General features: G+C 38.8%; 1 protein-coding gene across 1 annotated transcript in view; it reads left to right on the top strand.

Moving 5' to 3' along the window:
* ITGA8 (integrin subunit alpha 8) overlaps positions 1–26,217 on the top strand; it is a 189,263-nt gene that overhangs the window by 113,040 nt on the left and 50,006 nt on the right. Inside the window, exons 21-24 of the mRNA XM_002692081.7 lie at positions 3,290–3,382; positions 8,986–9,065; positions 12,859–12,939; positions 24,908–25,013. Of these exons, the coding sequence (XP_002692127.1) occupies positions 3,290–3,382; positions 8,986–9,065; positions 12,859–12,939; positions 24,908–25,013 (360 nt within the window). The remainder of the gene's footprint in view (positions 1–3,289; positions 3,383–8,985; positions 9,066–12,858; positions 12,940–24,907; positions 25,014–26,217) is intronic.

Raw genomic sequence — 26,217 nt, 5'->3', positions numbered from 1 at the left:
CCCTTTTTCCAGCTTACTTCTTACTACTTACCTTCAGGCCTCAGTCTAATAGTGATAGAGGCTGCTGACATTCATGGAGCAATTGCTGTGAGCTGTGCTCTGCTCTGAGCTCTTGCAAGTATTCAACTTACTTAATCCTCCTAGCAGCCTGATAGCGACACAACAAGGCTATCATAGATAAGAAGAAACAGAGACATGCCCAAAGTCATGCAGCCATTATGTAGCAGAACCAAGACTGACAGGTCAGGCCTGTCCACTTAACCTCTGAGCTGCCCTGTGCCCTGCCACCACCCAACCCCCTGCGAACTTAGATGTCACTTCCTCCAGGGTGTCTTCTTTGACTGCTTACTTCTTTTTCTTTTTTTTTAATATCTTTTTATTTTGCATTGGAGTATAGCTGATTAGCAAACAATATTGTGATAGTTTTAGGTGAACATGAAGGGACCCAGCCATACATACACATGTATCTGAAAGTGAAAGTCACTCAGTCGTGTCTGACTCTTTGTGACCCCATGGACTATACAGTCCATGGAATTCTCCAGGCCACAATACTGGAGTGGGTAGCCTTTCCCTTCTCCAGGGGATCTTCCCAACCCAGGGATTGAACCCAGGTCTCCCACATTGCAGTTGGATTCTTTACCAGCTGAGCCACCAGGGAAGCCCGTGTACCTATTCTCTCCCAAACTCCTTTCCCATCCAGGTCGCCACACGACATTGAGCAGAGTTCTGCGTGCTATACAGTAGGTCCTTGTTGGTTATCCATTTTAAACATAGCAGTGTACATGTCTATCCCAAACCCCCCGAACTATCTTTTCCCCGCTTCTTTCCTCCGGCAACCATAAGCTTGTTCTCCAAGTCTGTGAGTCTCTTTCTGTTTTGAAAGTAAGTTCTGATGGCTTGTTTCTATGTGCATGTGTTCCTCCGTCACTGTGAATTTCTCCTATCATGAAACTTAATAAACTGTATATCTCCATTGCTTGCTGTGATTGCTTGTGATTCTTTATTACAGTTCTTTTCATAATAGGAAGTTTAAGGAGGACAAGGTTTTGTTTTGTTTTGTTTTGTTTTTTAAATCAGTGCCTGGTAAGTGGCAGGTACACAGTAAATATTTTCCGAGAATGAATAATGATCTAAGAGCTATAAATGGATGAGAACAAGATAGTCTCAGGAACAGCTGAGGAAAATAGTCTAGAAATATCTAGAAAAACAATCATTGTTTCTCCCACTCAGAGAGAGGAAATAAAGGTTAAAAAAAGAAAAAGGGTGGGACTCTGGGGAGGAAGAAAGATCTTTGATTGATGTGAAAAAGCTATTTCTAGAAAGTTGGGGAAAATGTACATATGACTTTCAACCTTCAGATAAGATAAAAATATTTACTATAGAAACCAAATCCTTGAATTATGTTCAAGGGACACATGGGTATTTTGGAAAGCTTTTGCTAGGTTCTTTTTTTTTTCCCTCCTGTTTTCAGGATTAATTTCAACAACAACAAAAAAATCTCTTACAATTAGGGTTAGTTTTGGATCCTTCAGAACTTGAATAGATGCAAAAGCTAATTTGAGAAGCAAAAATATTACCAACTTTTAAAAAATATGTTTCTTACTTAGGATACTAACATGTCGCTCAGGTTATTTGGAAAGAGGAGATATTAAATGCTTCCTCTGGACATCAGAAATTTTGCTTCTTTCTCATGAATTAGACCAGACCTTTCAATGGCTGGTGGCAGGAAAAGGGTTTTATACTTAAGTATGCTTGTCCATGGGGCTTTCCTGGCACACAGCAGTAAAGAATCCACCTGCCAATGTAGGAGACACAAGTTCGATCCCTGGTTGGGAAGATCCCCTGAAAAAGTAAATGACAACCCACTCCATTGTGCTTGTCTGTAGAATCCCATGGACAGAGGATCCTGGCAGGCTACAGTCCACAGGGTCACAGAGTTGGACCCTTAGCAACTGGACAACAACAACACGTGTTTGTCTATTTTATTTCAGGCTCCTCGTAGGAGAGCTTATGAGCTACTTATGCTCTGTATCTCCAGACACCATCTACTGCTTTGTGCTGGACATTGTTCCAGCCTCTGGGAATAGAACAGATACAAAAACCCCTGCCCTCTTAAACTTATTTTCTTAAAGTGTATGATTTACCCATGGAAATCTTGACTTAGATGTCTGAGATTTGTTTGCCTTTTCTTTGATTCTTAGTTTTTCTCAATGAAGTGGGAAGAATGGAAAGGGGATGGTTTCTGAAACTTCTACTTGAAAATTCACATGACTTTCTTAAATGAAATTTCAGTAGGGCTGGCAGATAGATAAGTGGTCCTCATATTTGGATCCCTTTTCCACAGTCCTCTCATGGGATCCTTTGTCAAAGTCCTCATTTTGCAAGCTTATCTTTGGCAATGAGGCTGACAGGTAATCTATCAGTGGCACTTAACAAGTTAGAGTGAAATAATGGATGAACATGTCTAGCTGCTCAAGGCAAGAGCAGGGCCATAGAGACATTAGGTTCTGAAAGACGGAAAGCAGCTCCGGGTGTAGATCCAGCTGTGGACTTCCAGACAAATGGGAGTAGCCTGAAGACACAAGAAGAGCTGTGAGCAGAGGATAGGAGTCCAATGATAAACCTCCTTTACTTTCCCCTCCATTGAGTGTAACCTTGAGACCTTCTCCAGCACATAATTCTAAGCATCTCTTTGAACTTGACTTTATATATATTCTAATCAGAATAGGATGTGGGGCACAAAGGAAGATGAAAAGCAGGGGGTAAACATAAATGTGCTCTCTTGTCATCTTAAGTATTTATAAGATTGAACTAAGATTGGATGTGTAATCTCAACATGGAACCAATGTAGGGAGAAACGTGTGTTCAAAGCAATTCTCTTACAAATGGTCATTGGGTCATATGATAACCTATATATCTTGCTGTCATTTCGTTTTTGCAAGAATTGGCTTAGTCATATTTAATTATCTGTAATATTCATGCCCCACATTAAACCATAGTGCAAATCATTTCAAAAGTGTGCATATAAATATTCTGCACAGTGTTTTCTTCCTTGATGCAACACAAAAGATGTGTTTACCCATCCAGCACATTTCTTCTTAAAATTAAACTTTGGTCTTTTCTCACACACTTCTCTTCCAAGTTGATGGTCACGCATGAATCTCTGGGCTCAGGCATTCACACAAGTGTTTGAAATCAAGAGAAGCTTCCCGGCTGCCCCATTACTTTTGTGACAGGATGTCGTTTATTCTGCCCCCTAACTCCACACTGGTGTTCTTCCTTGTTGCAGGCACTGCGCCCACTGAGTTGTGAGTACAAGATGGACAATGTCACCCGAATGGTGGTGTGTGACCTTGGGAACCCTATGGTGGCTGGAACAAATGTAAGAAAAAACCAGATGCCCTTAACTGATTTGTGTCTAATTGAATTGTAAGGAGAACTAGTGGAAAGCCACCCCCCTCCCCCACCACCAATTAGCACTCAGCAACTTAGCACCTGGCAACTAAAACCAATTTGTCAGGAAATTCCCAGGGTGGTGGGATTTTGCATCATAATGCATGCCAACTGGATAAACTGAGCTTAAATACACAAAATGATGAATGCTTTCACATGCCTTCCCTTTCCACGTCACTCTTACATAGCTTCAGTCTCAACAAATTTCTAAAGGCTATTTTTTTTTTTACTGCAGATTTTTTTGAATATTCTTTCTTTGAATTTCACTACAATTTTTTTGCCTTTGAGTCCAAGAACTATGATGCAAAGGGTTTAAGAAATAACAGAATTAAAATAAATAACAGAATTAAGAATTTTAGCAATGATGATTAAACTTTTATACCTCCCATGTGAATATATTCACAGTATTTTCACATTAAAATATGACTTTAATCCAGGTTTTAAAGCGACTTTACCAGGTCCATATTTTCCATGCACCTTACTTGATGAAGAATAATGCAGAGAATTGTAGCAAAAAAAAAAAAAAAGAAAGGGTTAACCATGATCTGAAACAGGCTTATAAAAAAATAAGGAGTCTTTTTTTTTTTCCTTTGTTTTCAGATTTAGGAACTTCCCATTCAGGATTACTTGTGGGCAATAAATTCATTCTATGCCATTGCAGTTTAAGTATATACAGAGTAACTTCTTGTAATAAACATCATAGTGAAAGTCATTATTTTATGGAGTCATAAATCAAGGGGGAAAAACTGAAATCTACAAATGCTATGTTATTAAGTGTTACAAGTTAGACTTATGTATTTCTCTGTTTTAAAATAGATGTTTATGATTCATTGATAATGAAATGACTTGTTTGGAAAAAAACTCTTCCTGGAAATGTGTAAGTGTGTAGGTTTGTATTAAAACAGCTTCCCAAAGTGTCTTCCAGAGAGTGTTATTCCTTTGAAACGAGGCTTTTAAAGGGAGTCCTGTAGTCACTGCTAAGAATCATGTCCTATCTGGGACCTTTGCTGCTGCTGCTGCTAAGTCGCTTCAGCCGTGTCCGACTCTGTGCAACCCCATAGACGGCAGCCCACCAGGCTCCGCCATCCCTGGGATTCTCCAGGCAAGAACACTGGAGTGGGTTGCCATTTCCTTCTCCAATGCATGAAAGTGAAAAGTGAAAGTGAAGTCGCTCAGTCATGTCCAACTCTTTTCGACCCCATGGACTGCAGCCTACCAGGCTCCTCAGCCCATGGGATTTTCCAGGCAAGAGTACTGGAGTGGGTTGTCATTGCCTTCTCTGCTGGGACCTTCAGGTGCCTGCATTTTAAAGTGCTGAGAAATTCTGCAGTAAGGAAACCTTCTAGCCCAGTGTTTCTCACATTTATTTGAGTGTTTGAAACTTTCTATCAAGTAATACTTATTCCCAGTTTATACTCTAGGATACTGTGCTAGAACAATATGTTTCCTTTCTCATGTTCTAAATTGATTTTCCTTCCATTGATCTTGGGTATTTAAAAGATATGCCAAGCTGTAGTCTAGTAAATTCACTTCTTGAGTCAAAAAAAGTAAATATTTAAATGAAAGATAAACATTTATAATAGATTTTTATTAGCTAACATGTATTGATTGCCCTCTGTGTTATAAACCCTTCACTGGGTGGTTTGTTTGTGTTATCTCATTTAATTTTTACAACAACCGGCAATCCTATGAGTCAGGTATTTCTCCCATATTACAGATGAGGAAACGGAGACTTAGAGAAATCAAATGAATTACCCACAGTTGCATGTAATGAAGAACAGAACCCAGATTCGAACCAGGTCTCAAAAGAAAGCCTGCATTCTAGTGGGTCTACAAAAATTGGATAAAAATTAATGAATAACAGATGAGATGTTTCAAGCAAGCCATGAAAGATAGAATGGGATGTCTAAGCTGAGATAGTAGAACAGTTTTCATTAGAATCCTTTTATCTAGAAGCTTATAAATCCTTTGGCTAGTTTTCAAGAAAAATCTAACCACCCAGTTTGATAGGAAAAGGTCTACATAAGGTCAGAGAGAAATGAATTGACATGGTATTAATGGTATTAGCTTCTATAGGTGACTGAGCACACATTCCTTTTTTAGTATTAAGAGTGTTAAATACAGACGAGAGATCATGTAAGTTCATCAATAACTAAGGATAGTCTTGGAACAAAAACTGGACACCAGTGCTGTTCAAAGTGGAGGGTAAAAACGGCAGTGTGGTCTTAGCCGCAAATGCGTTTTTGTGAAAAGACATCAATCCATTTTACCAGCAAATAATCTTTAGAAGTCAAGGAAGTAAATTGTTTGTGTTCATTTATCTCTGAGGTCTATAGTAGAGGAAACCTAATAGCTTTCTTATCTCACCCTTGAATGCCCTTAAACACATCAAATTTTATTGCGTTCTCTTTTGTTATAAAACACTTTGATTTATTTACTTCTTCATCTTGTACTTCTAAAAGAATACTCTCAATGGGTTTTAATAAAATTCCAAATGTAAAAGCAGTCCTAAATATTAAAAAGTGTCACAAACCACTAGGATTAATTATTCCAGTCCCAGTATTTTTTAGAAAATAGTTTTCAAGTGACTTTTTAACAGAACATTCAAGGTTGTATTTAGAAGTTTCACCTCTGATTTGTAAGCTGATCATTTTCATATATTAGCTTTAATAATATACAAATATTTATATACCAATAAGATTTGTAAAAATTCTTAAAGCTTCTCAAGTAGAATAAAAAAAAAAAAAATAGTAGCTCAACAAAGACTCTTTAGAATCAATGCCCAGAGATGTGACTTTTGGTTCCAGTTAAGATGATATGTGTCTCTTATCAGTATGAAATTGTCACATCTTCATTGTATCTTCATCTTGTGTTGTATAATAAAAGACCAACATCAAACAGGCCTCACCACAATATAGTAAGCACCCACCACTGGAAGTGTGCAAACAAAAGCACACTTTTTCACCATTCTGTCAACCATTTTTAATTACACCCCTTCTATATGCCTGGTATTAAACTAGAGTCTGATAATATCAAGAAAAAATGTATAATCCCCACTTGATAAGAAACTTAAAATTTGAGGACTTCCCTGGTAGTCCAGTGGCTAAGATCCCACGCTCCCAATGTAGGGACCCGGATTTGATCCCTGGTCAGGGAGCTAGATTCTACATGCCACAGCTAAGAGTCCGCATGCCTCAACAAACGATCCCTCATGCCACAGTGAAGCAGTAAATAATTTTTAAAAAGAACCTTAAAAATTTTCAATACCATAGGTTGAGTCCTGGGAAAGTACCAAAGAAGGAGACAAAGAATAAAGAGAATGTTTCTGCCTGACTTGGCCTGGAAGATTGGAGGATGTGCTGCAGGGGGATCTCGTGTCCTGAACTTCGAAGCATTAGTAGTTCTCCAAGTAGGAGACACAGGCAAAGACTTTAAAAGTTTCTAAAGAAGAAAGAAGAATATGTGCAAAGTCCTAGAGGTCTGATAGAAAATTGCACATCTGGAATTTTAAAGGAATTCATCCTGGTTGGGGCATAAGGATCCATAGGTTTAATAATTAGGGACACCTGGGTTTAAGTCCCAGTTTCTTCAGTGACAAACAATGATCCCTTGGGCAAGTCAAATTGAAGTGGGTGAATCCCTATTGTAGGAATATTTGGAGTAATCAGTGATGTGATGTAAAGCCACCAGGGCAGTTAGGGCTTCCCTGGTGGCTCAGAGGGTAAAGAATCTGCCTGCAAGGCAGGAGACCCAGGTGTGATCCCTGGGTCAGGAAGATCCCCTGGAGAAGGGAATGGCAACCCACTCCAGTATTTTTACCTTCAGAATCCCATGGACAGAGGAGCCTGGTGGGCTATGGTCCATGGGGTTGCAAAGAGTTGGACATGACTGAGTGACTAACACACCAGGGCATACCTGACTTGCAGGTCATTCAGCACAGGCTAATGAAATCATGATGATTTGTGATAAAAATTATGATTTACTAGCTCATATTATTACTGGTTCATAACAACATGAGTTTTTATTGCTGGTTTGATTCTCACAGTGTAGTGGCTGTGAGTTTCAGGTTCTTGAGTTGGCTTGTAGCAATTTCAGTTCCAACTTTAGAGTTCATTTGCTCTACACCTGGAACAAGACACTTAATCTCCTGAATCCTCGGATGGCTATGGACAGTAAAATGTCAACAATCAAGGTACCTATTTTGTAGTGTGGTTGCTGTGACTTTGTGAGACTTTGCATGTAAGGCTTACAGACTTCGACTTGCACTCAGAAGTTCATGGGAGAGTAAGTAATATATGTCTTAGCTTTTCTTTTTTACTTCCTTTTTATATTATCATTGGATTCATTTTTCTTCAGGTTTTTAAAAATCTGTTTTCAAACTGTAAAAATAATAAGGACAGTTTTAAAGCTTTGGAAAAGAAAGGTGGAAAATATAATCCATACACTTACAACTTTAACTGTAACATATTATCCTGGTATTTTCTAACAAGACATCTTCACTCCCATACATTAATTTTTCCACTGGCAGCCTTTTAAAACTGTAGCTGAAACACATGATACATACAAGTTTGTAACTTTTTTTCTTTATTGATCATCATTACATTAGAAGCATTTTCTACATTGCATAGGCTTCACAGTTATACGTTCAATGATGACATGAATTTCCATCAAACGGAATCACCACAGTATTCGAAATCAATCTCTTCTCATATATTTAGGTTGTTTTAATTTAGCACATAAAGAAGGTGGTAGGAAAAGAGAGATAAGAGGCTAAATGAAAAAAGGGACAATATATAGGCACTTCCATGCCCTGGAGGGACTTCCCTGGCAGCTCAGCTGGTAAAGAATCTGCCTGCAATGCAGGAGATCCCAGTTCAATCCCTGGGTTGGGAAGATCCCCTGGAGAAGGGATAGGCTACCTGCTCCAGTATTCTTGGACTTCCTCTGTGGCTCAGATGGTAAAGAATCTGCCTGCAGTGCAGGAGACCTGGGTTCAATCCCTGGGTTGGGAAGATCCCCTGGAGGAGGGCATGGCAACCCACTCCAGTATTCTTGCCTGGAGAATCCCATAGACAGAGGAGCCTGGCAGACTACAGTCCCTGGGGTCACAATGAGTTGGACATGACAGAGCGACTAAGCACAGCACAGCCCTGCATGGCCTGGGCCCTGAAGTCTCAGCTACCCCAGGGTAGAAGCAACAGCAGTCTAGGATGGGGATTTGCAGGGATGACATAAAAAGATTCTTAAGCTGTATATAACGTTCCTTTCATGTAATAAATCTTCCCTGGTGGCTCAGACGGTCAAGTGTCTGCCTACAATACGGGAGACCCGGGTTCAATCCCTGGTTTGGGAAGATCCCCTGGAGAAGGAAATGGCAATCCACTCCAGTACTATTGCCTGGAAAATCCCATGGACAGAGGAGCCTGGTAGGCTACAGTCCATGGGGTTGCAAAGAGTCGGACACAACTGAGCGACTTCACTTTCTTTCACTTTCTTCATGTAATAAACTTAATGTCTTGTGATTTTTTTTAGTCTTCTCTGGGCCTCCGATTTACAGTTCCACGTCTTGAGAAAACAAACATGAGTATTAACTTCGATCTTCAAATCAGAAGGTGAGACCTTTATATGCATAAATTATTGTCAGTGTTCAGTATTAATGAGATCCATGGTGAAATGAATGCTCCTTCACCTTAACAGGTCTTCTAAAATTAGAACCCAGATGTTCACAGGCCATTTTCCTTTGTTTCTGTTATTCCAGTTCTTTCTTTCTTTCCTTTTTATTTTTTTTGCTTTTGAAGAAGAGATCCATTCTGCAGGCTGTGGAGTGACAGTAAAATCACTTCTTTGTATCTACATAGATGTATATTTTTCGAAAGGTTCAGGTGGTTCTAAATATTCTTATTTGGGAAACCGCCTGTTTATATGTCTAAGTTTTCAGGGGGAAAAAGGAAATGGTAAAGAACTGCATAAGGAAGGACCACCATCACTCCAGACAATAATATGTTTCTCACCATCATTGTCTGTGACACTGATCCTACAGTAGCATGAAGCTTTGTATCACTCCAGAAAAAGATTCCTAACTTATAAAAATCACAGCATTTAAAATCTGGTATAAATATGCAAAGCAAATTCCTGATGTTTGCTTCTCACTCTTGATTGCAGTTTCGAATAATAGAATGGATGTAACTAGTAGTTCAATCAGAGCACTGAATAATAAATACTTTTAATGCCTTCCCCCAACCCGTCCTATAGATAACCATTCAAATACTGAATCCAGGGATTTCCCTGGTGGTCCAGTGGCTAAAATTCCTCGCTCCCAGTGCAGGGGGGCCCAGGTTCAGTCCCTGGTCAGGGAACTAGATCCCACATGATGCAACTAAAATGGACGATTCTGAGTGCTGCAACTAAAACCCATTGCAGCCAAATAAATAAATATATTTTTAAATGATGAATTCAGTGAGGAAGTGCCGAATTTGATGGAAAATAGAAATGGTCACATTTTAAACATCCCTCTTCATCTAAAAGAACAGTCCATGATTATATTCCATCCTTATATGCTATAGAAACTCATGATTATTTTAACATTATTCTGAAAATGCAGAAATAACTACAGAGGCAAAAGCTTTTAGTAGCCATCAAATTCCAAAATCATATGTTATAGAAATAAAAGTATTTGAGAATACTTTTAATACTTAAATACACTAGTATGTGAGTAGGGAGCATTTATCTGCATGCTTTGCTGGCGGACTCCAACAACATAAATGAGTGTTTAATGGATGGTTTGTATTCAGCTTAAACCAAAAATAAATTAAACCAAGTGCTCTGAAGTCTGAACTCAAGCTTTTGACCATATTGACCAGGGGTACCCACATTTAATACCTCTTTCCACAAATAGAACCCCAAAGAGAAGAGGGCTGTGTAAATTAATAAACTTTAAATATTTTGTGTCACCAAATGTTTGCATTAACTGGTCTCTCCATGCCCCAGCTCTGTGTGACATGTAAACATCTTCCTCCATGTTTAGAGCAGCTCTCAGTTTGTGATTCCCACAGGCAAACAGATCTTTATGACCATCCTTGAAGCTGATCCTGGTAATGGTGAAATGAACATTGTATTGTTTTGCCGACAGAATGCATAGAGGGAATGTTAGAAAATAGAAATAGGAAACAAGAAGGAAGAAGAAAATAGCATCAGAGTAATAAGTGAAAGACATGTTTATCCTTGGTTCCTGACATAGGCTATAGCCATGGAGAGGAAATTCATCATTCCTTGAGAGCTAGCACCGAAGGTATAAATAGTTGAACATCCAGGCCAGTGATGAATTGCTTGTTTGAATGGAGCAGCGGTGTTAGTGAGGGAGGGTTCATTCCTTCCAGGAAAGAGGTGAAAGATGCCTCTAAGTTATATATCTGGCCTGGCGTCTTTCTTACCAGGAGATTTGCTGACCCTGCTGGTTGCTGACACCACCACTGGTGCCAGCAGGCATGTGTGTGGAGGATGATTTAAATTAGCCATCCAGGTCCAGCCTCTGATCCCACCACTGCTATTGCAACTTTTCAAAACAGCCTCTGTAAGCCTCGTATTAGACTCCTGTCCCAAGAAAATTTAATACTTGTCATCTATTTATATTTTTAGGATGCTGCCATGAAAACTGTTTTCATTTAAACTACTTGGAAGCAAAATACAATAGAATTATAGGATAACTTAAATGAAACTTTTTTTTCATAATTCTAATTTCTACTGTTGTAAAGCAGTAGTGGCCTAGAAACTAGAAACAAGGTCTGGGTTAAAATGTGAAACAATCATATTTAACCTTCCAAACAGCAGCGTTCCCTGTTATGCACTTGGAACCGCAAAGTCTGTAACAAGTGGAATTACTTAATGACTTCTTAGTGGTAAGTCAGAATCCTGACTTTAAAAAAAAAAAACACAAAAAACTTTTTAGTTGGTTGATCCTCCCCAGATGTGATAATAATAAAGTGGCCTGGAAATTGGGGTTCAAACTTTGGTAAACAAGTCTCTCTAGCCTGTCACAAGCTTAGCAGTGATACCCATTTGCAGGAAATGAGCCTGACATTTGCCTGTTTATATCTTTTATGTGTGTTTGCCATTTAAGTTGCCTTATCAGTGTATACAATCGAACAGGACTTTTCAAAAGCGTTGTGGGAACAATCCTGTCTCCTCCTGCTTTGAAAGTAGACTTTATCATATCTTTTTCAGCTCCCACATTTGGAAAGCTTCAAAAGCTAGTCAGGACATGCCCCATTACCAACATCAGTATGAGAGCTTGTTCATTGCATCTGCGTGAGATTTGATGATGAAAAAAGGGGACGCTTTCTCTTCTTAATGAGACCTGAATATAAACATGACCTGCTAGCAATGGTGTCACATCCTGGTTTGCTGTTTGCTAAGAGCTGCATGAGCTTTTGGGGTATTAGGGTGACTTCAATGACAGCCCAGGAAGACAATGAACAACGCAAATGGCAGCTGCATCAGAAGCCCACCTACTGGCCCAGCCTTTTAAGAGACCACGTAGTTTCTTTACAGCAACGGTTGCTTAATACATGCATTTTTTAAGTTAAATTTTATATCTATTTATATTTGCTTGAGAGAAAGAAACAGAAAACTTAAAAATAACTTTGCCACTGTTCAAAGAACTATTATTAAACATGGATCTTCTATCTTGAGTGTCTTGATGTACTTGGTGAACATCTATTTTGTCTCCTAACTGCCCAGCTTCCTTGGGTCTTGCTTCTTCACACCATTGGCCATGCTTCTAATTCACTCCTCACCTCTCATCTTAGGTAGCCAGTGAGTGTGCAGTAAAGTTCACTTATTTTAATATTACACAAAAAAATAAACCATAAGGAAGATAAATTTGCTACCAAAACAATGTATGGTATGATGCATTCCAGAGCCAAATAGAAATGCTTTTCCCATTCTGTGCTGCTCTTGGCTTATTCATGCCAGGTCCCCTTTCATTAGCTTGGAAAATCAGGAGTTGACTGTGCTGTCCTTTCCCATTTGATGGGCAATGAACTTGGTACACAGAGAAGTTAAGGAATGTGTTCCTTGTAGAAGCTGGACAATGAACTCAGCTCACTGCCTTTTGGGCTTAGTTGTTGAAAGGAAGAAGTGTTGGCTTCTCTAGAAATCTGTTATGTTTTCAGATAAGGTGTCTCATCTTCGAAAGTTATGACTTTCTAAAGTTATTACTTTTGATCATAGAGGATCTTAGTGTTTCCATTTACAAATGGTTATGATTTTGTAGAATGGATATGCCTTTGTTTTCCAAATGATCATATTGGTAAAGCATGGTGCTCCTTCGATATATAAAAGGTTTTTTATGATCGTGTAGTTAACACGTCTGAGAAAATATATTTAAATCATTTGTCACTGTTTTAGTTCCAACAAGGACAACCCAGACAGCAATTTTGTGAGCCTGCAAATCAACATCACTGCTGTAGCTCAAGTAGAAATAAGAGGGTAAGTAATAAACAAGATATTATAGTAATTATATTTTAATAATAGCTTTCTGTATATGAGTTATGATAAAATACTAGTAAAAACAATATGGAATTTTCCTAATGTATTAGAGATGACAATTCCCTTTGGTTATAAAGTTTCATTCTTTTCAACCCATCAGTAGCTTTCCATTGGAAAGTGGAGTCAACCCTGAGATAACTTTACCCCCGTACCCCACAAACTGATAGTTCAGTATTCAAACTATAAAAGCTAGTGATAAGAAGCCAAATAAAATAGGCAATGTGATTGCCTGAAAGTCTCACTTCTCCAGTAGTTATTTTGGCAATATGAAAATTCAGCCTCACCATATCACATCTTGAGTTTAAGAAATGGCTAAGTCTTAGATGTGAGGGTTGATGGGCTCCACCCTTTGTGTCTTTTTTCCCCCTGCCCCACTCTTTGAAGAAGTTGCCAATAAGCAATCAGTTGAGAGACAGGAAGAAAGTGGTCAAGCAAAAGGCTTGGAATAAATACCATCTGGGAAATCTGTCCCTGGGGGGAAAAGAAATCGGAAATGGACTACATGTAGTTCTTATCTTGTACCAAGTGTGGACTTGATTGATTTTATTCTAATTCTTGTTTTATCAGAACCATCAAGGACTTAGCTACAAATGTCAACTGGTATTTTAGGCTGAACTGTCCCTGGGGCTCCAGAAATCTCAGTTCCCCTTCCTTTTTCATAGGTCCTGAGACCTAGGAGTTCACACTCCTCCATGACGCCAACTGTAGATTTCTGCACTCAAAGCCACTGTCGTTGTGCCCTCTTTTCTTCTGCCCCAGGTGCTCAATGGCAGCAGGGTAGGGGTGGGGGTTCCTGTATGCCATCCTGGCACCACTGAGGTTCTGCCTAGTGGGTTAGGGAATGATAAAAATGCCTTCATTTGTGGATCCTTTCACATGCTACCCTAGCATGCTAGCATCTCTTAATATGTACTAGTACACTCACTGTGCAAGTGAGGACATTTTGGTGTAGGGAGTTGAAGGTTACCCAGCTAGGAAGTGAGCAGCTGGAGTGTAAATACAGGCAGCTTATGTCCAGCTACATGTTTTTAAAATAATGGTGATCTACAGCCTATGAGAGAGAAGTTTTTGAACCTTGTCTGCACAAATTTTGTGTGTGCATCTGTGATTTCTTTTCATGCAAGTGAATGTTTGTGACATTTGCTCACTTTAATGCATGTGCCTCTAGTTCATTCATTTTAATTGCAGAAGAATATAGCATTATAAAGCTATTATAAAGCTATAATTTAACGTGTATTTATTCTACTTTGGGGGTTGTATTTTTGCTTTTTACAAATGTTTTTAATTTTTTTGTGGAAAAAATCACAGAATATAAAACATACTATTTTAACCATATTTAACTGTACAGCTCAGGGACACTAAGTACATTCACATTGTTGTACAACTCTCACCATCATCCATCTCCTAAAATTTTCACTTTCCTAAGCTGAAACTCTGTCCCCATTAAACAGTAAATCCCCATTCCTCATCCCCACACTTCATCCCTCCCAATCCTGGCCCCTGGCATCCATCAATGCACCCTGCAACTCTATGAATTTGACTACTCCAGGTACCTTGTGTAAGTGGAATCAAAAAGTATTTGTCTGCACCTATTGTATGTTGGAATGCATTTTAAGGTTAACTTAAAATATTCCCTACAAACAGATTGAACCTTCTTTTTTTCCCCCCATGCTGTATAGTAGGTTTTCATTAGTTATCTACTATTATATGTATCTTCAAGTACACTCATGGCAGAATGTCAGAAAGGTATATGCTTAGAGGTGGAATTTCAGGATCAGAGAGTATATACTATTTAACTTTACTGAGAATACCAAATTGTTTTCCAAAGTAGTTCTACCAGATTACAGCCCCGAAAGAAGTGGATTGACATTTCCATTGCTCCTCATTAACTAGCTTTCAGAATGACTTAGTTTTACATTTTGAGCCAATCTGACGGATAGGAAATAGTATTCAACTGAAGGTTTCATTGGCTATTCCTTGATTTCTAAATGAGATTAAGCAGCTTTTTTATGTTTGCTTGCTTTTTAATGTTTGTTAACTTTTATTCTTCCTATCAGGAAATTTCTGTTCATTCTTTTACACCTATTTCTATTAAGAGACTTGACTTTTTATTAGTTCATAGGTGTTCTTTCATATTCTACAGATGAGACACTATTTCTTTATTAGTTACACATACTGCAAATGTCTTTTTACAGTCTCTGGGGTTTGCGATGTTTTTTAAGTCGAGTTTACTGAAATATACATTATATAAAGTAAAATTCACCCTTTTTTAGGTATCTAGTTTGAAGAGTCGGAGAAGGCAATGGCACCCCACTCCAGAATTCGTGCCTGGAAAATCCCATGGGTGGAGGAGCCTGGTAGGCTGCAGTCCATGGGGTCGCTAAGAGTCGGACATGACTGAGTGACTTCACTTTCTCTTTTCACCTTCATGCATTGGAGATGGAAATGGCAACCCACTCCAGTGTTCTTGCCTGGAGAATCCCAGGGACGGGGGAGCCTGGTGGGCTGCCGTCTATGGAGTCGCACAGAGTCGGACACGACTGAAGCGACTTAGCAGGAGCAGCAGTTTGAAGAGTTATGGCACCACAAGAGCATTCACTATAAAACAGTTCCAAAACCCCAAATAGTTTCTTCATGTACTTTTTAGGCAATCGTTCCCCCACTCCCAGGCTCTGGCAACCTTAATCTATTTTCTGTGACTCTGTTTCTAGAAAGTCATATAAATATACTCATATAGAATGTAACCTTTTGAGACTGACTTCTTTCACTTAGCATAATGCATTTGAAAAAAAATTCCATGTTCTTACATGTATCAATATATATATATATATATTTTTTTTTTTTTAAGAAAATCAGTGTTCTGCAGTTCTTTTTCTGAGAGGTATTCCACTATCTGGACTTCCTATACATCGTTCATCCATTCACCAGTTGGTGAACATTTGGGCTGTTTCCTGTTTGGGGCTATTAATACTAAGTCTGCTATAGGCATTCACATGTGGGTCTTGGGGCACTTGTTTTCACAAATGGTGGTACTGACTCATATGGCAAGTATGTGTTTAACTTTATAGAAACTGCTGAACTGTTTTTCAAAGTGGCTGTACCATTTCTATTTTGCATTTCCACCAGCAAAGCACAGAAGTTCCAGCTGGTCTGTATGGTTGCCAGAGTGTGCTTGAGATTGGTTTATTTGTTTTTAGCCATTTTGGTGTGTCAATGCAAATATCTCACTGAGGCTTTAATTAATATTTTCTTATGACTAATGATACTGAGCATCTTTTCACTGGTTACTTGCCATCCATATCCCCCTTTTTTTGTAAAGTGTCTTTTACAATTTTCACCCATTTACCCATTTATTACTGAGCTTTCTCTCCTACTGTAAAGTTGTAAAAGGTCCTTACACATTACGGATACAAAATCACTTATCAGAGCAGTGTCCTACAAATATTCTCTCCCAGTTCATGGTCTGGCTTGTCCCTTTCTTAACAGTGATGTTCAAAGAGCAAACATTTTACATTCTGATGAAATCCAACTTTTAAACATTTTACAGTTTTTGGTCTTTGTGTCCTATGTAAATCTTTGCTTTATCCAAAGTCACAAGATTTTCTCCTGTGTTTTCTTCTATAAGTTTCATAGTTTTATACATTTTGGTCTATGATTCCTTCTAAGCTACTTTTTATATCTGGAGTGAGGTTAGGGCTAAGGTTCACTTTTGCATGCAAATATCCACTTGTTGTGCCATTTGTTCAAGACTATCCTTTCCCCCATTGAATTACTTGGCACCTTTGTTGAACAAAAGCTTCCCTGGTGGCTCAGCTGGTAAAGAATCTGCCTGCATTGCAGGAGACCCCATTTCAATTCCTTGGTCAGGAAGATCCGCTGGAGAAGGACTAGGCTACCCACTCCAGTATTCTTGGACTTCTCTGGTGACTCAGACGGTAAAGAATGTGCCTGCAATGTGGAAGATCTGGGTTTGATCCCTGGGTTGGGAAGATCCCCTGGAGAAGGTAACGGCTACCCACTCCAATATTCTGGCCTGGAGAATCCCATTGACAGAGGAGCCTGGCTGGCTACAGTCCATAGGATCGCAGAGTCAGACGTTACTGAGTGACTTTCACTTTCTTTGTTAAACAATCTGTTGTCCATCTGACAGTCTCTGTCTGGACCTCCTATTCTGTCTCACGGAGCCATGTGTATACATAGACAACATGTCTTGAAATGCAGTAGTGTATTCTGAGATCTTGGTGAACTCACTCACTAAACCATTTAGAAGCGTTTTGTTTGACGATTCCCTAGGATTTTATACAGAATTGTCATATGATTTGTGAATAAAGACAGTTTTATTTCTTCCTTTCTAATCTGTATGTTCAAAAGTTTAACCAGATACAAAATTAGAAAGCAGAGATCACCCTTGCCTCTGACATGAACTGCAGATTTGGTTGGTTCCCATCCACCCACAGGTTCAATAATTCATTTAGAAGAACGCACCAAACTCTGACAGCTATTATACTCATGGGAACAGTTTATCACAGGGAGAAGATACAGATTACAATCAGCCAGGGGCCAAAAGTGCATAGTTGAAGTCTGGGGAAGTACCAAACACAGGGCTTCTATTATTCTCGTCTGCAGAGGCAGGATGGGTCACTTTCCTGGTATTGATATGTAACAGTACGCTGTAACCAGAGAAACTCACTCAGGCCTCAGTGTTCAGTTGTGGGTTGTTTGGAGGACGGTGCTCCATAAGATAGGCATGGTTGACTGACTGACTGACCACTTAAATTTTTTGGTAAAATTTATATTTATTCATTTGTAGTATAATTGCTTTGCACTGTTGTGTCAGTTTCTGCTGTGAAGCAAAGTGAATCGGCCATACATATACATTTATTTCCTCCTTTTGGAATTTCCTTCCCATTTAGGTCATCGTAGATCACTGAATTGGAGAAGGCAATGGCACCCCACTCCAATACTCTTGCCTGGAAAATCCCATGGACAGAGGAGCCTGGAAGGCTGCAGTCCATGGGGTCGCAAAGAGTCAGACACGACTGAGTGACTTCACTTTCCCTTCTCACTTCCATGCATTGGAGAAGGGAATGGCAATCCACTCCAGTGTTCTTGCCTGGAGAATCCCAGGGATGGCGGAGCCTGATGGGCTGCCATCTATGGGGTCGCACAGAGTCAGACACGACTGAAGTGACTTAGCAGCAGCAGCAGCAGCAGCAGAGCACTGAATAGATTGAGTTCCCTGTGTTACATAGTAGATTCTCCTTAGTTTTCTATTTTATACATGGTAGTGTAGTGTGGATTATACACACTATATTAATTGGTTATGCACACTTAATTGATCTCAGTCTCCAGGATGACTGAGCCTCCCATCGTGATGTGATCGAGCCGGTCTTCCTGATGTGAGCAACTCTGAAAATTATGTGTTTAGAATATCCAGTGTGACCTCCCCGCACCCCATGCTCCTGCCAAAAGCAAAGATATTCCTTCTCTCAGGCATAAAATTTTGAGAGCTTATCTCTCAGAAGTTGAGGGCAAAGACCAGACCTCTTTGTGGCAAGGTTAAACCATTTGCTGTGTTCCGTTCAGTGCAGTCTTTCAGTTGTGTCTGACTCTTTGCAACCCCACGGATGGCAGCATGCCAGGCTTCCCTTTCCTTCACCATCTCCCAGAGCTTGCTCAAAGTCATGTCCATTGAGTTGGTAATGCCATCCAACCATCTCATCCTCTGTCATCCACTTCTCCGCCTTCCTTCAATCAGGATGGCTCCTTTCCCTCCTACTCCTTTCCCAGCATCAGGGTCTTTTCCAATTAATCAGCTCTTCACATCAGGTGGCCAAAGTATTGGAGCTTCAGCTTCAGTATCAGTCCCTTCAATGAATATTCAGGAATGATTTCCTTTAGGATTGACTGGTTTGACCTCCTTACAGTCCAAGGGACTCTCAAGAGTCTTCTCTAACACCACAGTTCAAAAGCATCAATTCTTTGGCGCTCATCCTTCTTTATGGTCCAAGTCTCACATCCATACATGACCACTGGAAAAACCATAGCTTTGACTATATGGACCTTTGTCAGCAAACTGATATCTCTTGTCTCTGCTTTTTAATACACTGTCTAGGTTTATCATAGCTTTTCTTCCAAGGAGCAAGCATCTTTTAATTTCTTGGCTGCTGTCACCATCCACAGTGATTTTGGAGCCCGAGAAAATAAAGTCTGACACTGTTTCCATTGTTTTTCCATTGTTTCCCCATCTATTTGTCATGAAGTGATAGGACCAGGTGCCATGATCTTCATTTTTTGAATGTTGCGTTTTAAGCCAGCCTTTTCACTCTCCTCTTTCACCTTCAAGAGGTTCTTTAGTTTGCTATGTAGTTATGCCTTTTATTTCTTTTTCTTCTCTTACTGCCAGTAGAGACTGCCAGTGCAAAACTGAGTAGAAGAGGTAAAAGTAAAATGTAAAACTGTGCCTTGTTGAGAAACCCTGATTTGATCTTAAGGAGAAAATATTCAGTCTTTTACCATTAGGTCTGATGTTAGCTGCAGAGTTTTTATAGATGCCTTTATTAGGTTGAGAATGTTCCCTTCTTCCTAGTTGTCTTAACAGTTTCTGACATGAATGTGTATTCAGTTTTGTCAAATGTGTTTTCTGTGTCTATGAAGAGGAAGGCTGGGGAAGTACCAAACACAGGGCTTCTATTATTTTTGTCTGCAGAAGCAGGATAAGTTAAATGATTTCTCCCTTTTTGCCCAGTAAAGTGACTTGGTTAATTTTTGTTTCTGAATTTTAAACCAAAACTGCACTCTGAGCAAGAAGCACACTTAAGCATGATGATTATCTTTTTTATACACTGTGGGATTTAACTTGCTAAAATTTTGATAGTGACTTTTGCATACATGTTCATGGGAAATATTGATCTGTTGTTTTCTTTTCATCCAATTTTTGTTCTGATTTTGGTGTTAGGAGGATGCTAGCTCCTTAAAATGAGATGGAAGTATTCACCCATCTTTTCTTTTTTCTGAAAGACTGTGTGTAGACTTGGTATTATTTCTAACTTAAATATATAGTAAGATTCACCAGTGAAATTATCTGAGACTGGAGTTTTGGGCTTGGGTGTTTTTTTTTTTTTTTAGGAGGGGATTTGTTTTTGTAGGAAGGTTTTTTTTAACAATTCCATTTCATCCTTAGATATAAGACTATTCATATTATCTATTTCTACTTTAGTACATTTTGGTAGTAATTCAAGGAATTTGTCATCTAAGTTGTTATACATTTTGACATAATTTTCTCTCATTGTCCTTTAAGTGTATGTAGGACCTCTAATAGTGTCCCTTCATTATTTCTAATATTGGCAATTTGTAACCTCTATTCCCTATATTTTTCTCTTATCAATCTCACTAGTGTTTGGCGATCTTTTCAAAGAACTAGTTTTTTTTTGTTTCATTGATTTTTCTTTCCTTTTTATTCATTTATTTTGCTTTTGTTTTTGTTTTCTATTCCATTGGTTTCTACTTTTGTCATTATTTTTTTTCCTTCTGTTCATTTTAAGTTGGATTTTCTCTTCTTTTTCTAGTTCCTCTATGTAAAATTAAAGACTTTCTTCAAGTTTTTCTTACATAAGCGTTTAGTGCTAATAAATTTTCCTCTAAAACTATTTTAGCAGCATACCAAAATTTTGATATGTTGGGTGTTCATTATAACTCAGCTCAAAATGTTTCTCAGTTTTCTTTGTAATTTCTTTTTTAACTCATGAGGTGACTCATGGGCAGTGACTTGTTTGATTTAGAGATATTTGGAACTAATCTAGATATTTCATTTTTGTGCATGTCTAATTTAATTCTGCTGTCCGTCTCCTGATGAGATAAACACTATATAAAAAAAAACAGAGACAAAAAACACAAGCATTGTTTTTACTGTCTTATTTTTTATCTTTTTAAAATTTACAGCTAGTGTATATGAAATTTTATCTCTTTAAGCTTAGCTTATCTTTGTTTTGCTAACCAAAAATAAATTGAAACTGTTTCTTAATTCCAAAATGTATTTTAGTCCAAGTAAGCTAAGTGCTTAATTTAACTCCCTGGTGGCTCAGATGATAAAGTGTCTGCCTGCAACATGGAAGACCCAGGTTCAATCCCTGGGTCAGGAAGACCCCCTGGAGAAGGAAATGGCAACCCACTCCAGTGCACTTGCCTGGAAAATCCTATGGACAGAGGAGCCTGGTAGACTACTGTCCAAGGAGTCACAAAGAGTCAGACATGACTGAGTGACTTCACTTTTTTATTCTCACATATCCATTTAAAGAGATTAATATTTTTAATTATATTTCTGCCATCATTTATGATACCAGTGTTTCTAATTTACAAAGGAATTAAACTTTCTATTTGCTTTAGCAATGATCAAAACAGGTAATTAAAATTCAGTTTCTCCTGTGTATGCAGTTATTTTCATTGCTAGATTAATATCCAACAATTGACCACAGTTTGTTTTCTGAGATAGTGTTAAAGTTTTTTGAAACCATTTTTCTAAGTAAAGCTCTTTCCTCCAAATACTTGGCAATAATATTTGTTCCAGTGTTTAATTTTTCAAGGAGCAAACAGCTAATGTGTTGAAAATCTTCCATGTTCAGTCTTTAGGAAAATCTAGTTTTATTTTTGGCCAATGGTGTTTATTCCAATGTATTTTAATTATTAAATTCTTTTTTTAAATTTTACTGTCATTTTTATAATTTGAAGAATAAACTCAAATGGATTTATTTCTTCAAATGGAAAAAAAAAATGTATTGAGAATTGTCCCATTTGTTTCAAAGCCAGATGTCAACACTGTCTTTAAGCAGGTTTACATGTCATTTGTTGGTACGAAGGATTAATTCGGCATACAACTATAGAGAAGTAAATTTGGCTATAAGAGCAACATGCACAGTATTAAGCTCACGAAGAGTAGTTAAATCATGTCCTTGATAAACAACAAGGTCCTAGTGTATAGCACAGGAGATTATGTTTAATATCTTGCAATAAGCTATGATGGAAAATATGAAAAACACATATATTGCGATATATATTTGCTATTGTTCAGTTGCTAAGTTACTGACTCTTTGTGACCCTACGAACTGTATGTAGCTCGCCAGGCTACAGACTTTAACTTATCAAAGGTGGAATTCCTTACCTCCTCTTACATCCCCTCCTCATGTCCAGTGTTACCACTGAGTACCACAGTCTTATTACCAGGGGGTCTCTGTGGAATAACACTCTCAGAATGTGAGGACCATTCCAGATGGGTTGTTCGATCACTGCACTGGCTGTATATCCTAGGCTAGGTAATTGCTCATATTCTCTTTTTTTCTTCCTCACTTGCTACCTTCTTAACAACTTTGAAAACAATAAACAATGTTTCACATATTTAGTTGGGAATCTTTAGGGAGCTATTCTTTGTCCTTGGTTTCCCTAGATGTGAAAGGGTCTTAGAATGTAGATAACTTGATTTTTGTGAGACATAGGTTTTTAATTTTTCCTGTGCCCTGTGATAGATTGTATATTTCTTTATAGATTTCTATTTGATTTTGCTACACAAATGGACCAGGAAGTTTCTTTAAGTTGTATTTACTAAAGCCACTGCCACTTAATGGCCCCTGTAGCGTACAGTATATTGGAAATACAGTGAAGAGTGCTTAGTGAATCTGAGCTCTCGTCTTCACCTGCAACCAACTCCCTACTTTGCTGGACATCAGTTTTTCTTTCATTGAGGGGATTTGAGCACATTGTCTTCACAGTACCTGCCAAGGTCTATATTTATGACTCTGTGGTCCAAGGAAATTTATGACCAGTCCTATAGGATTGATGAACACAGAAACAAAATTTTCAGAGAAAATGGGCTCAGCTTCTATTCCATATTTTTTTTCTTGATGCCAAAATAAATTAAGTTTCCCTAGAGCCTCACAATGGATGTAGATCTTTTAGAATCAACTGTTGCTAAACTGAGAGCTGAGTGAAAATGTGGGTGGTGAGGTTGTCAAGATCCCTTGGGAATGGGAGCCCAAGCTCTCTGGGCAGTCCTCTGATGAAAGCATCCTGCCATCTTCTCTCCTCTTCTCCTCACTGAGTCTCTTATGCAATCGACACTTGGTTTAATCAAATCCAATCAGAAAGGGGAGTGTGGCATAATACAAATTGATCTACAAGTATAAACTATTAAGGCATCAGCCCAGGAGGCTGTGCTCTGCACTTTTTATTTAATAATGGCATATGAAGGGTGACTGCAAAGGGCTTTACAGTTTAGAAACATTTTTGTGGGTAGTCAGCTTAAAAAATATGCTTGTCCCACCAACCCCTAGAAGACAATGCAGCATAATTGACTTTGACCAACAAGCAGTTGACATATCTTCCAATCATTTGTGGTATAGATTCCAGAGTTTTATCATAATTTTCCAGATAAAGAAATGGAGACAAATAGAATTTAAACTATTTGCCCTGCAGTCAGAATTTAACCCAATATATTTTGCTTTCTGCTTTAGAAAGATATTGCCCTAAGAAGAGAAAAGATAACATTTGAAGTTACTAAAGGGTGTGCTAATTACTGGGTATTCTTAGAAGGGCATTTAAGACTTTAATTGCCAAAAGAGATGTTTTCTACTGAAGTTAGCTGAAGGTCTAAGAATTCTTTGAAAGATACCTTTTACCTAAAAACTGCTAGAAAGCATTGTCTGGGGGGAATTATCATTTTTAAGATTATAAAACAATAACAATTTGGTTTGCAGTCAGCTTTTGCTATGGAATAACGCCACGTGCTGTATTTCATTCCTACAGTGCTCACTTTCTAGGTGTAAACTGCAGGGAAAACTACCTGTATATCCAATTAATAGGGCTTCTCAGGTGGCACTTGTGGTAAAGAACCCACATGCAGATGTAGCAGACATAAGAGACGTGGGTTCAATCTCTGGGTCAGGAAAATCCCCTGGAGGAGGGCATGGCAACCCTCTCTAGTATTCTTGGCTGAAGAATCCCATGGACAGAATAGCCTGGCTAATAACCTACTTACACGATTCCACCACTTAACTCTCCTTCTCTCTCTGTCTCATGCTTTAGTAATATATAAAATAACTCTAGAACTTGATCAGGCTTTATGTTGGCTCTGGGCCTGGCCTTATAAGAGGTATGGCTGCATTCATGGAAAGCTAAAGAAATCTAAGAAGGAGAAATATAGAAGTGGCCACTTTTCTACTCTGAAGTAGAAACAGTATTTTGTTACAACTGGACATTTCACATAGCCCACAGAATTGTAGATTTTTTATCCACAAAAATGTCCCATTTCTTGATATGACTTAAAGCACGGATTATAGATCGTGTATACACACACTTATATTTACACAGGATCTATGGATAGATGTGTATTTATGTATATGTGATATTATCCATCTCAGTTCAGGAATGTTCTCTGCTTTGCCCCCTAGTGCCTGAAAGGAGATGTTATAAAATAAGTCAATCTGAGTTCCAGATCAGTTAATTAAGAGATGTTTCAGACCCTTGAAGGCTTCCCTGGTGGCTCAGATGGTTGAGAATCTGCCAACAATGCAGGAGACCGGGGTTTAATCCCTGGGTTGGGAAGATCTCCTGCAGAAGGGAATGGCAACCCACTCCAGTTATTCTTGCCTGGAGAAGTCCATGGACAGAGGGCTTGGTGGGCTACAGTCCATGGGGTCACACAGAGTCGGACACGACTGAGTGACTAACACTCTCACTCAGACCCTTACCTACTCCTTTAGTGATTCTGCTGAACTTTCAATACTTTTTCCTTGCGGATGATGTCTATTCAAATAAATTGGCAGTCACTCTCTGCCGCTGCTGTTAATGTACTCCATACGAGTGAGACATTGTTTACATGTGCCAGCACCAGCGACTGACGTCAAGTTCCATGTTTCAGAGTGTCCCACCCTCCGCAGATCGTCCTGCCCATTCAGAACTGGGAACCAGAAGAGGAGCCTCGCAAGGAGGAGGGAGTTGGACCATTGGTGGAACATGTTTATGAGGTAGTTGTTGTCTCTGTTGAAGCTGCATTCAGGGTTTTTTTTTATGCTCTTTGCTAATAAACTTTTCACAGTGTTTTAAAAGATACCAATCCAAGATTCGGCCTAGATTTGTGCTATTTTGCTCTCATGTTGCAGTGGGCGGTGGGAGGGTGTTCTACTAAATAACCGCTGGCTTTTTACTGGCAAGAGCCATTATACAGTGAGAAGCATTTTATCTTGTTCCTATTCATGTTCTTTTTGTTGTTGTTCAGTCGCTCAGTCGTGTTCAACTCTTTGAGACCCCATGGACTGCAGCACGCCAGGCTTCCCTGTCCTTTACTATCTCCTGGAGTTTGTTCAAACTCATGTCCATTGAGCCGATGCCATCCAATCATCTCATCCTCTGTCGGCCCTTCTCCTCCTGCCCTCAGTCTTTCCAATATTCCAGTCTTTTCCAATGAGTCAGCTCTTTGCATCAGGTAGCCCAAGTTCTTTATTTCCTCTCTTTTAATGTTTGGACAGCCTAAGTCTAGAAATGACAAACTCCCTAGACTTTATTTCATCTCTTCCTACATTTTCAGCTATTTTTAAAATCCATCCACCTTTTCAATTAAAAGTCACCAACCAGAAGGTACTAGACAAAACTGTATGGATTATCTGCTAGTTTATATTCCCCAAATGGGTGTATAGCATGGGTGGATGTTTGACAGATAAGAATAATTTTACTGTTCATTTGACTAACCTCAATCAGATATGTATGTTATTCTGAGATTTGAAGTAGTCCATTTATTTTTCAGAAGCAAACCAGCAGCTTGTGATAAAGACCTGTTGATCTGTTTCCACTTCAAGTGTTAAATTGTTCATAGAGAGGAGCTTTGTTGACATATTATCTAAAACATTTAAAATTTTTTTTTTACAGTTAGAAACCAAGATATAGTAAATGGTTAGTTTAGTAGTTCTTTTTTTTCTTAATAAAGTGTTGGGCTGGCCAAAACGTTCGTGTGAAAAACCCAAATGAACATTTTGGCCAACCCAGTACAGGCTGTCAGTGGAGAAGTTATTCCTGTTCGTCTTCATGGGGCCAGCAAAACAATGTTCCGAGCCATTTCCTATTTGAGGTTCCTTCTTTCCCCTGTCTCTTGTGTCATGCATGCCGCGGACCTAATAATTCTGACTATATCTTTTATCTTAAGCTACAAAGGACTTGAGTAGCATTCTCTAAGAA

Source organism: Bos taurus, chromosome 13 (assembly GCF_002263795.3).
Source record: "Bos taurus isolate L1 Dominette 01449 registration number 42190680 breed Hereford chromosome 13, ARS-UCD2.0, whole genome shotgun sequence".
NCBI classification, from domain to species: domain Eukaryota; kingdom Metazoa; phylum Chordata; class Mammalia; order Artiodactyla; family Bovidae; genus Bos; species Bos taurus.
This window is presented reverse-complemented; position numbering and strand designations above follow the sequence as displayed.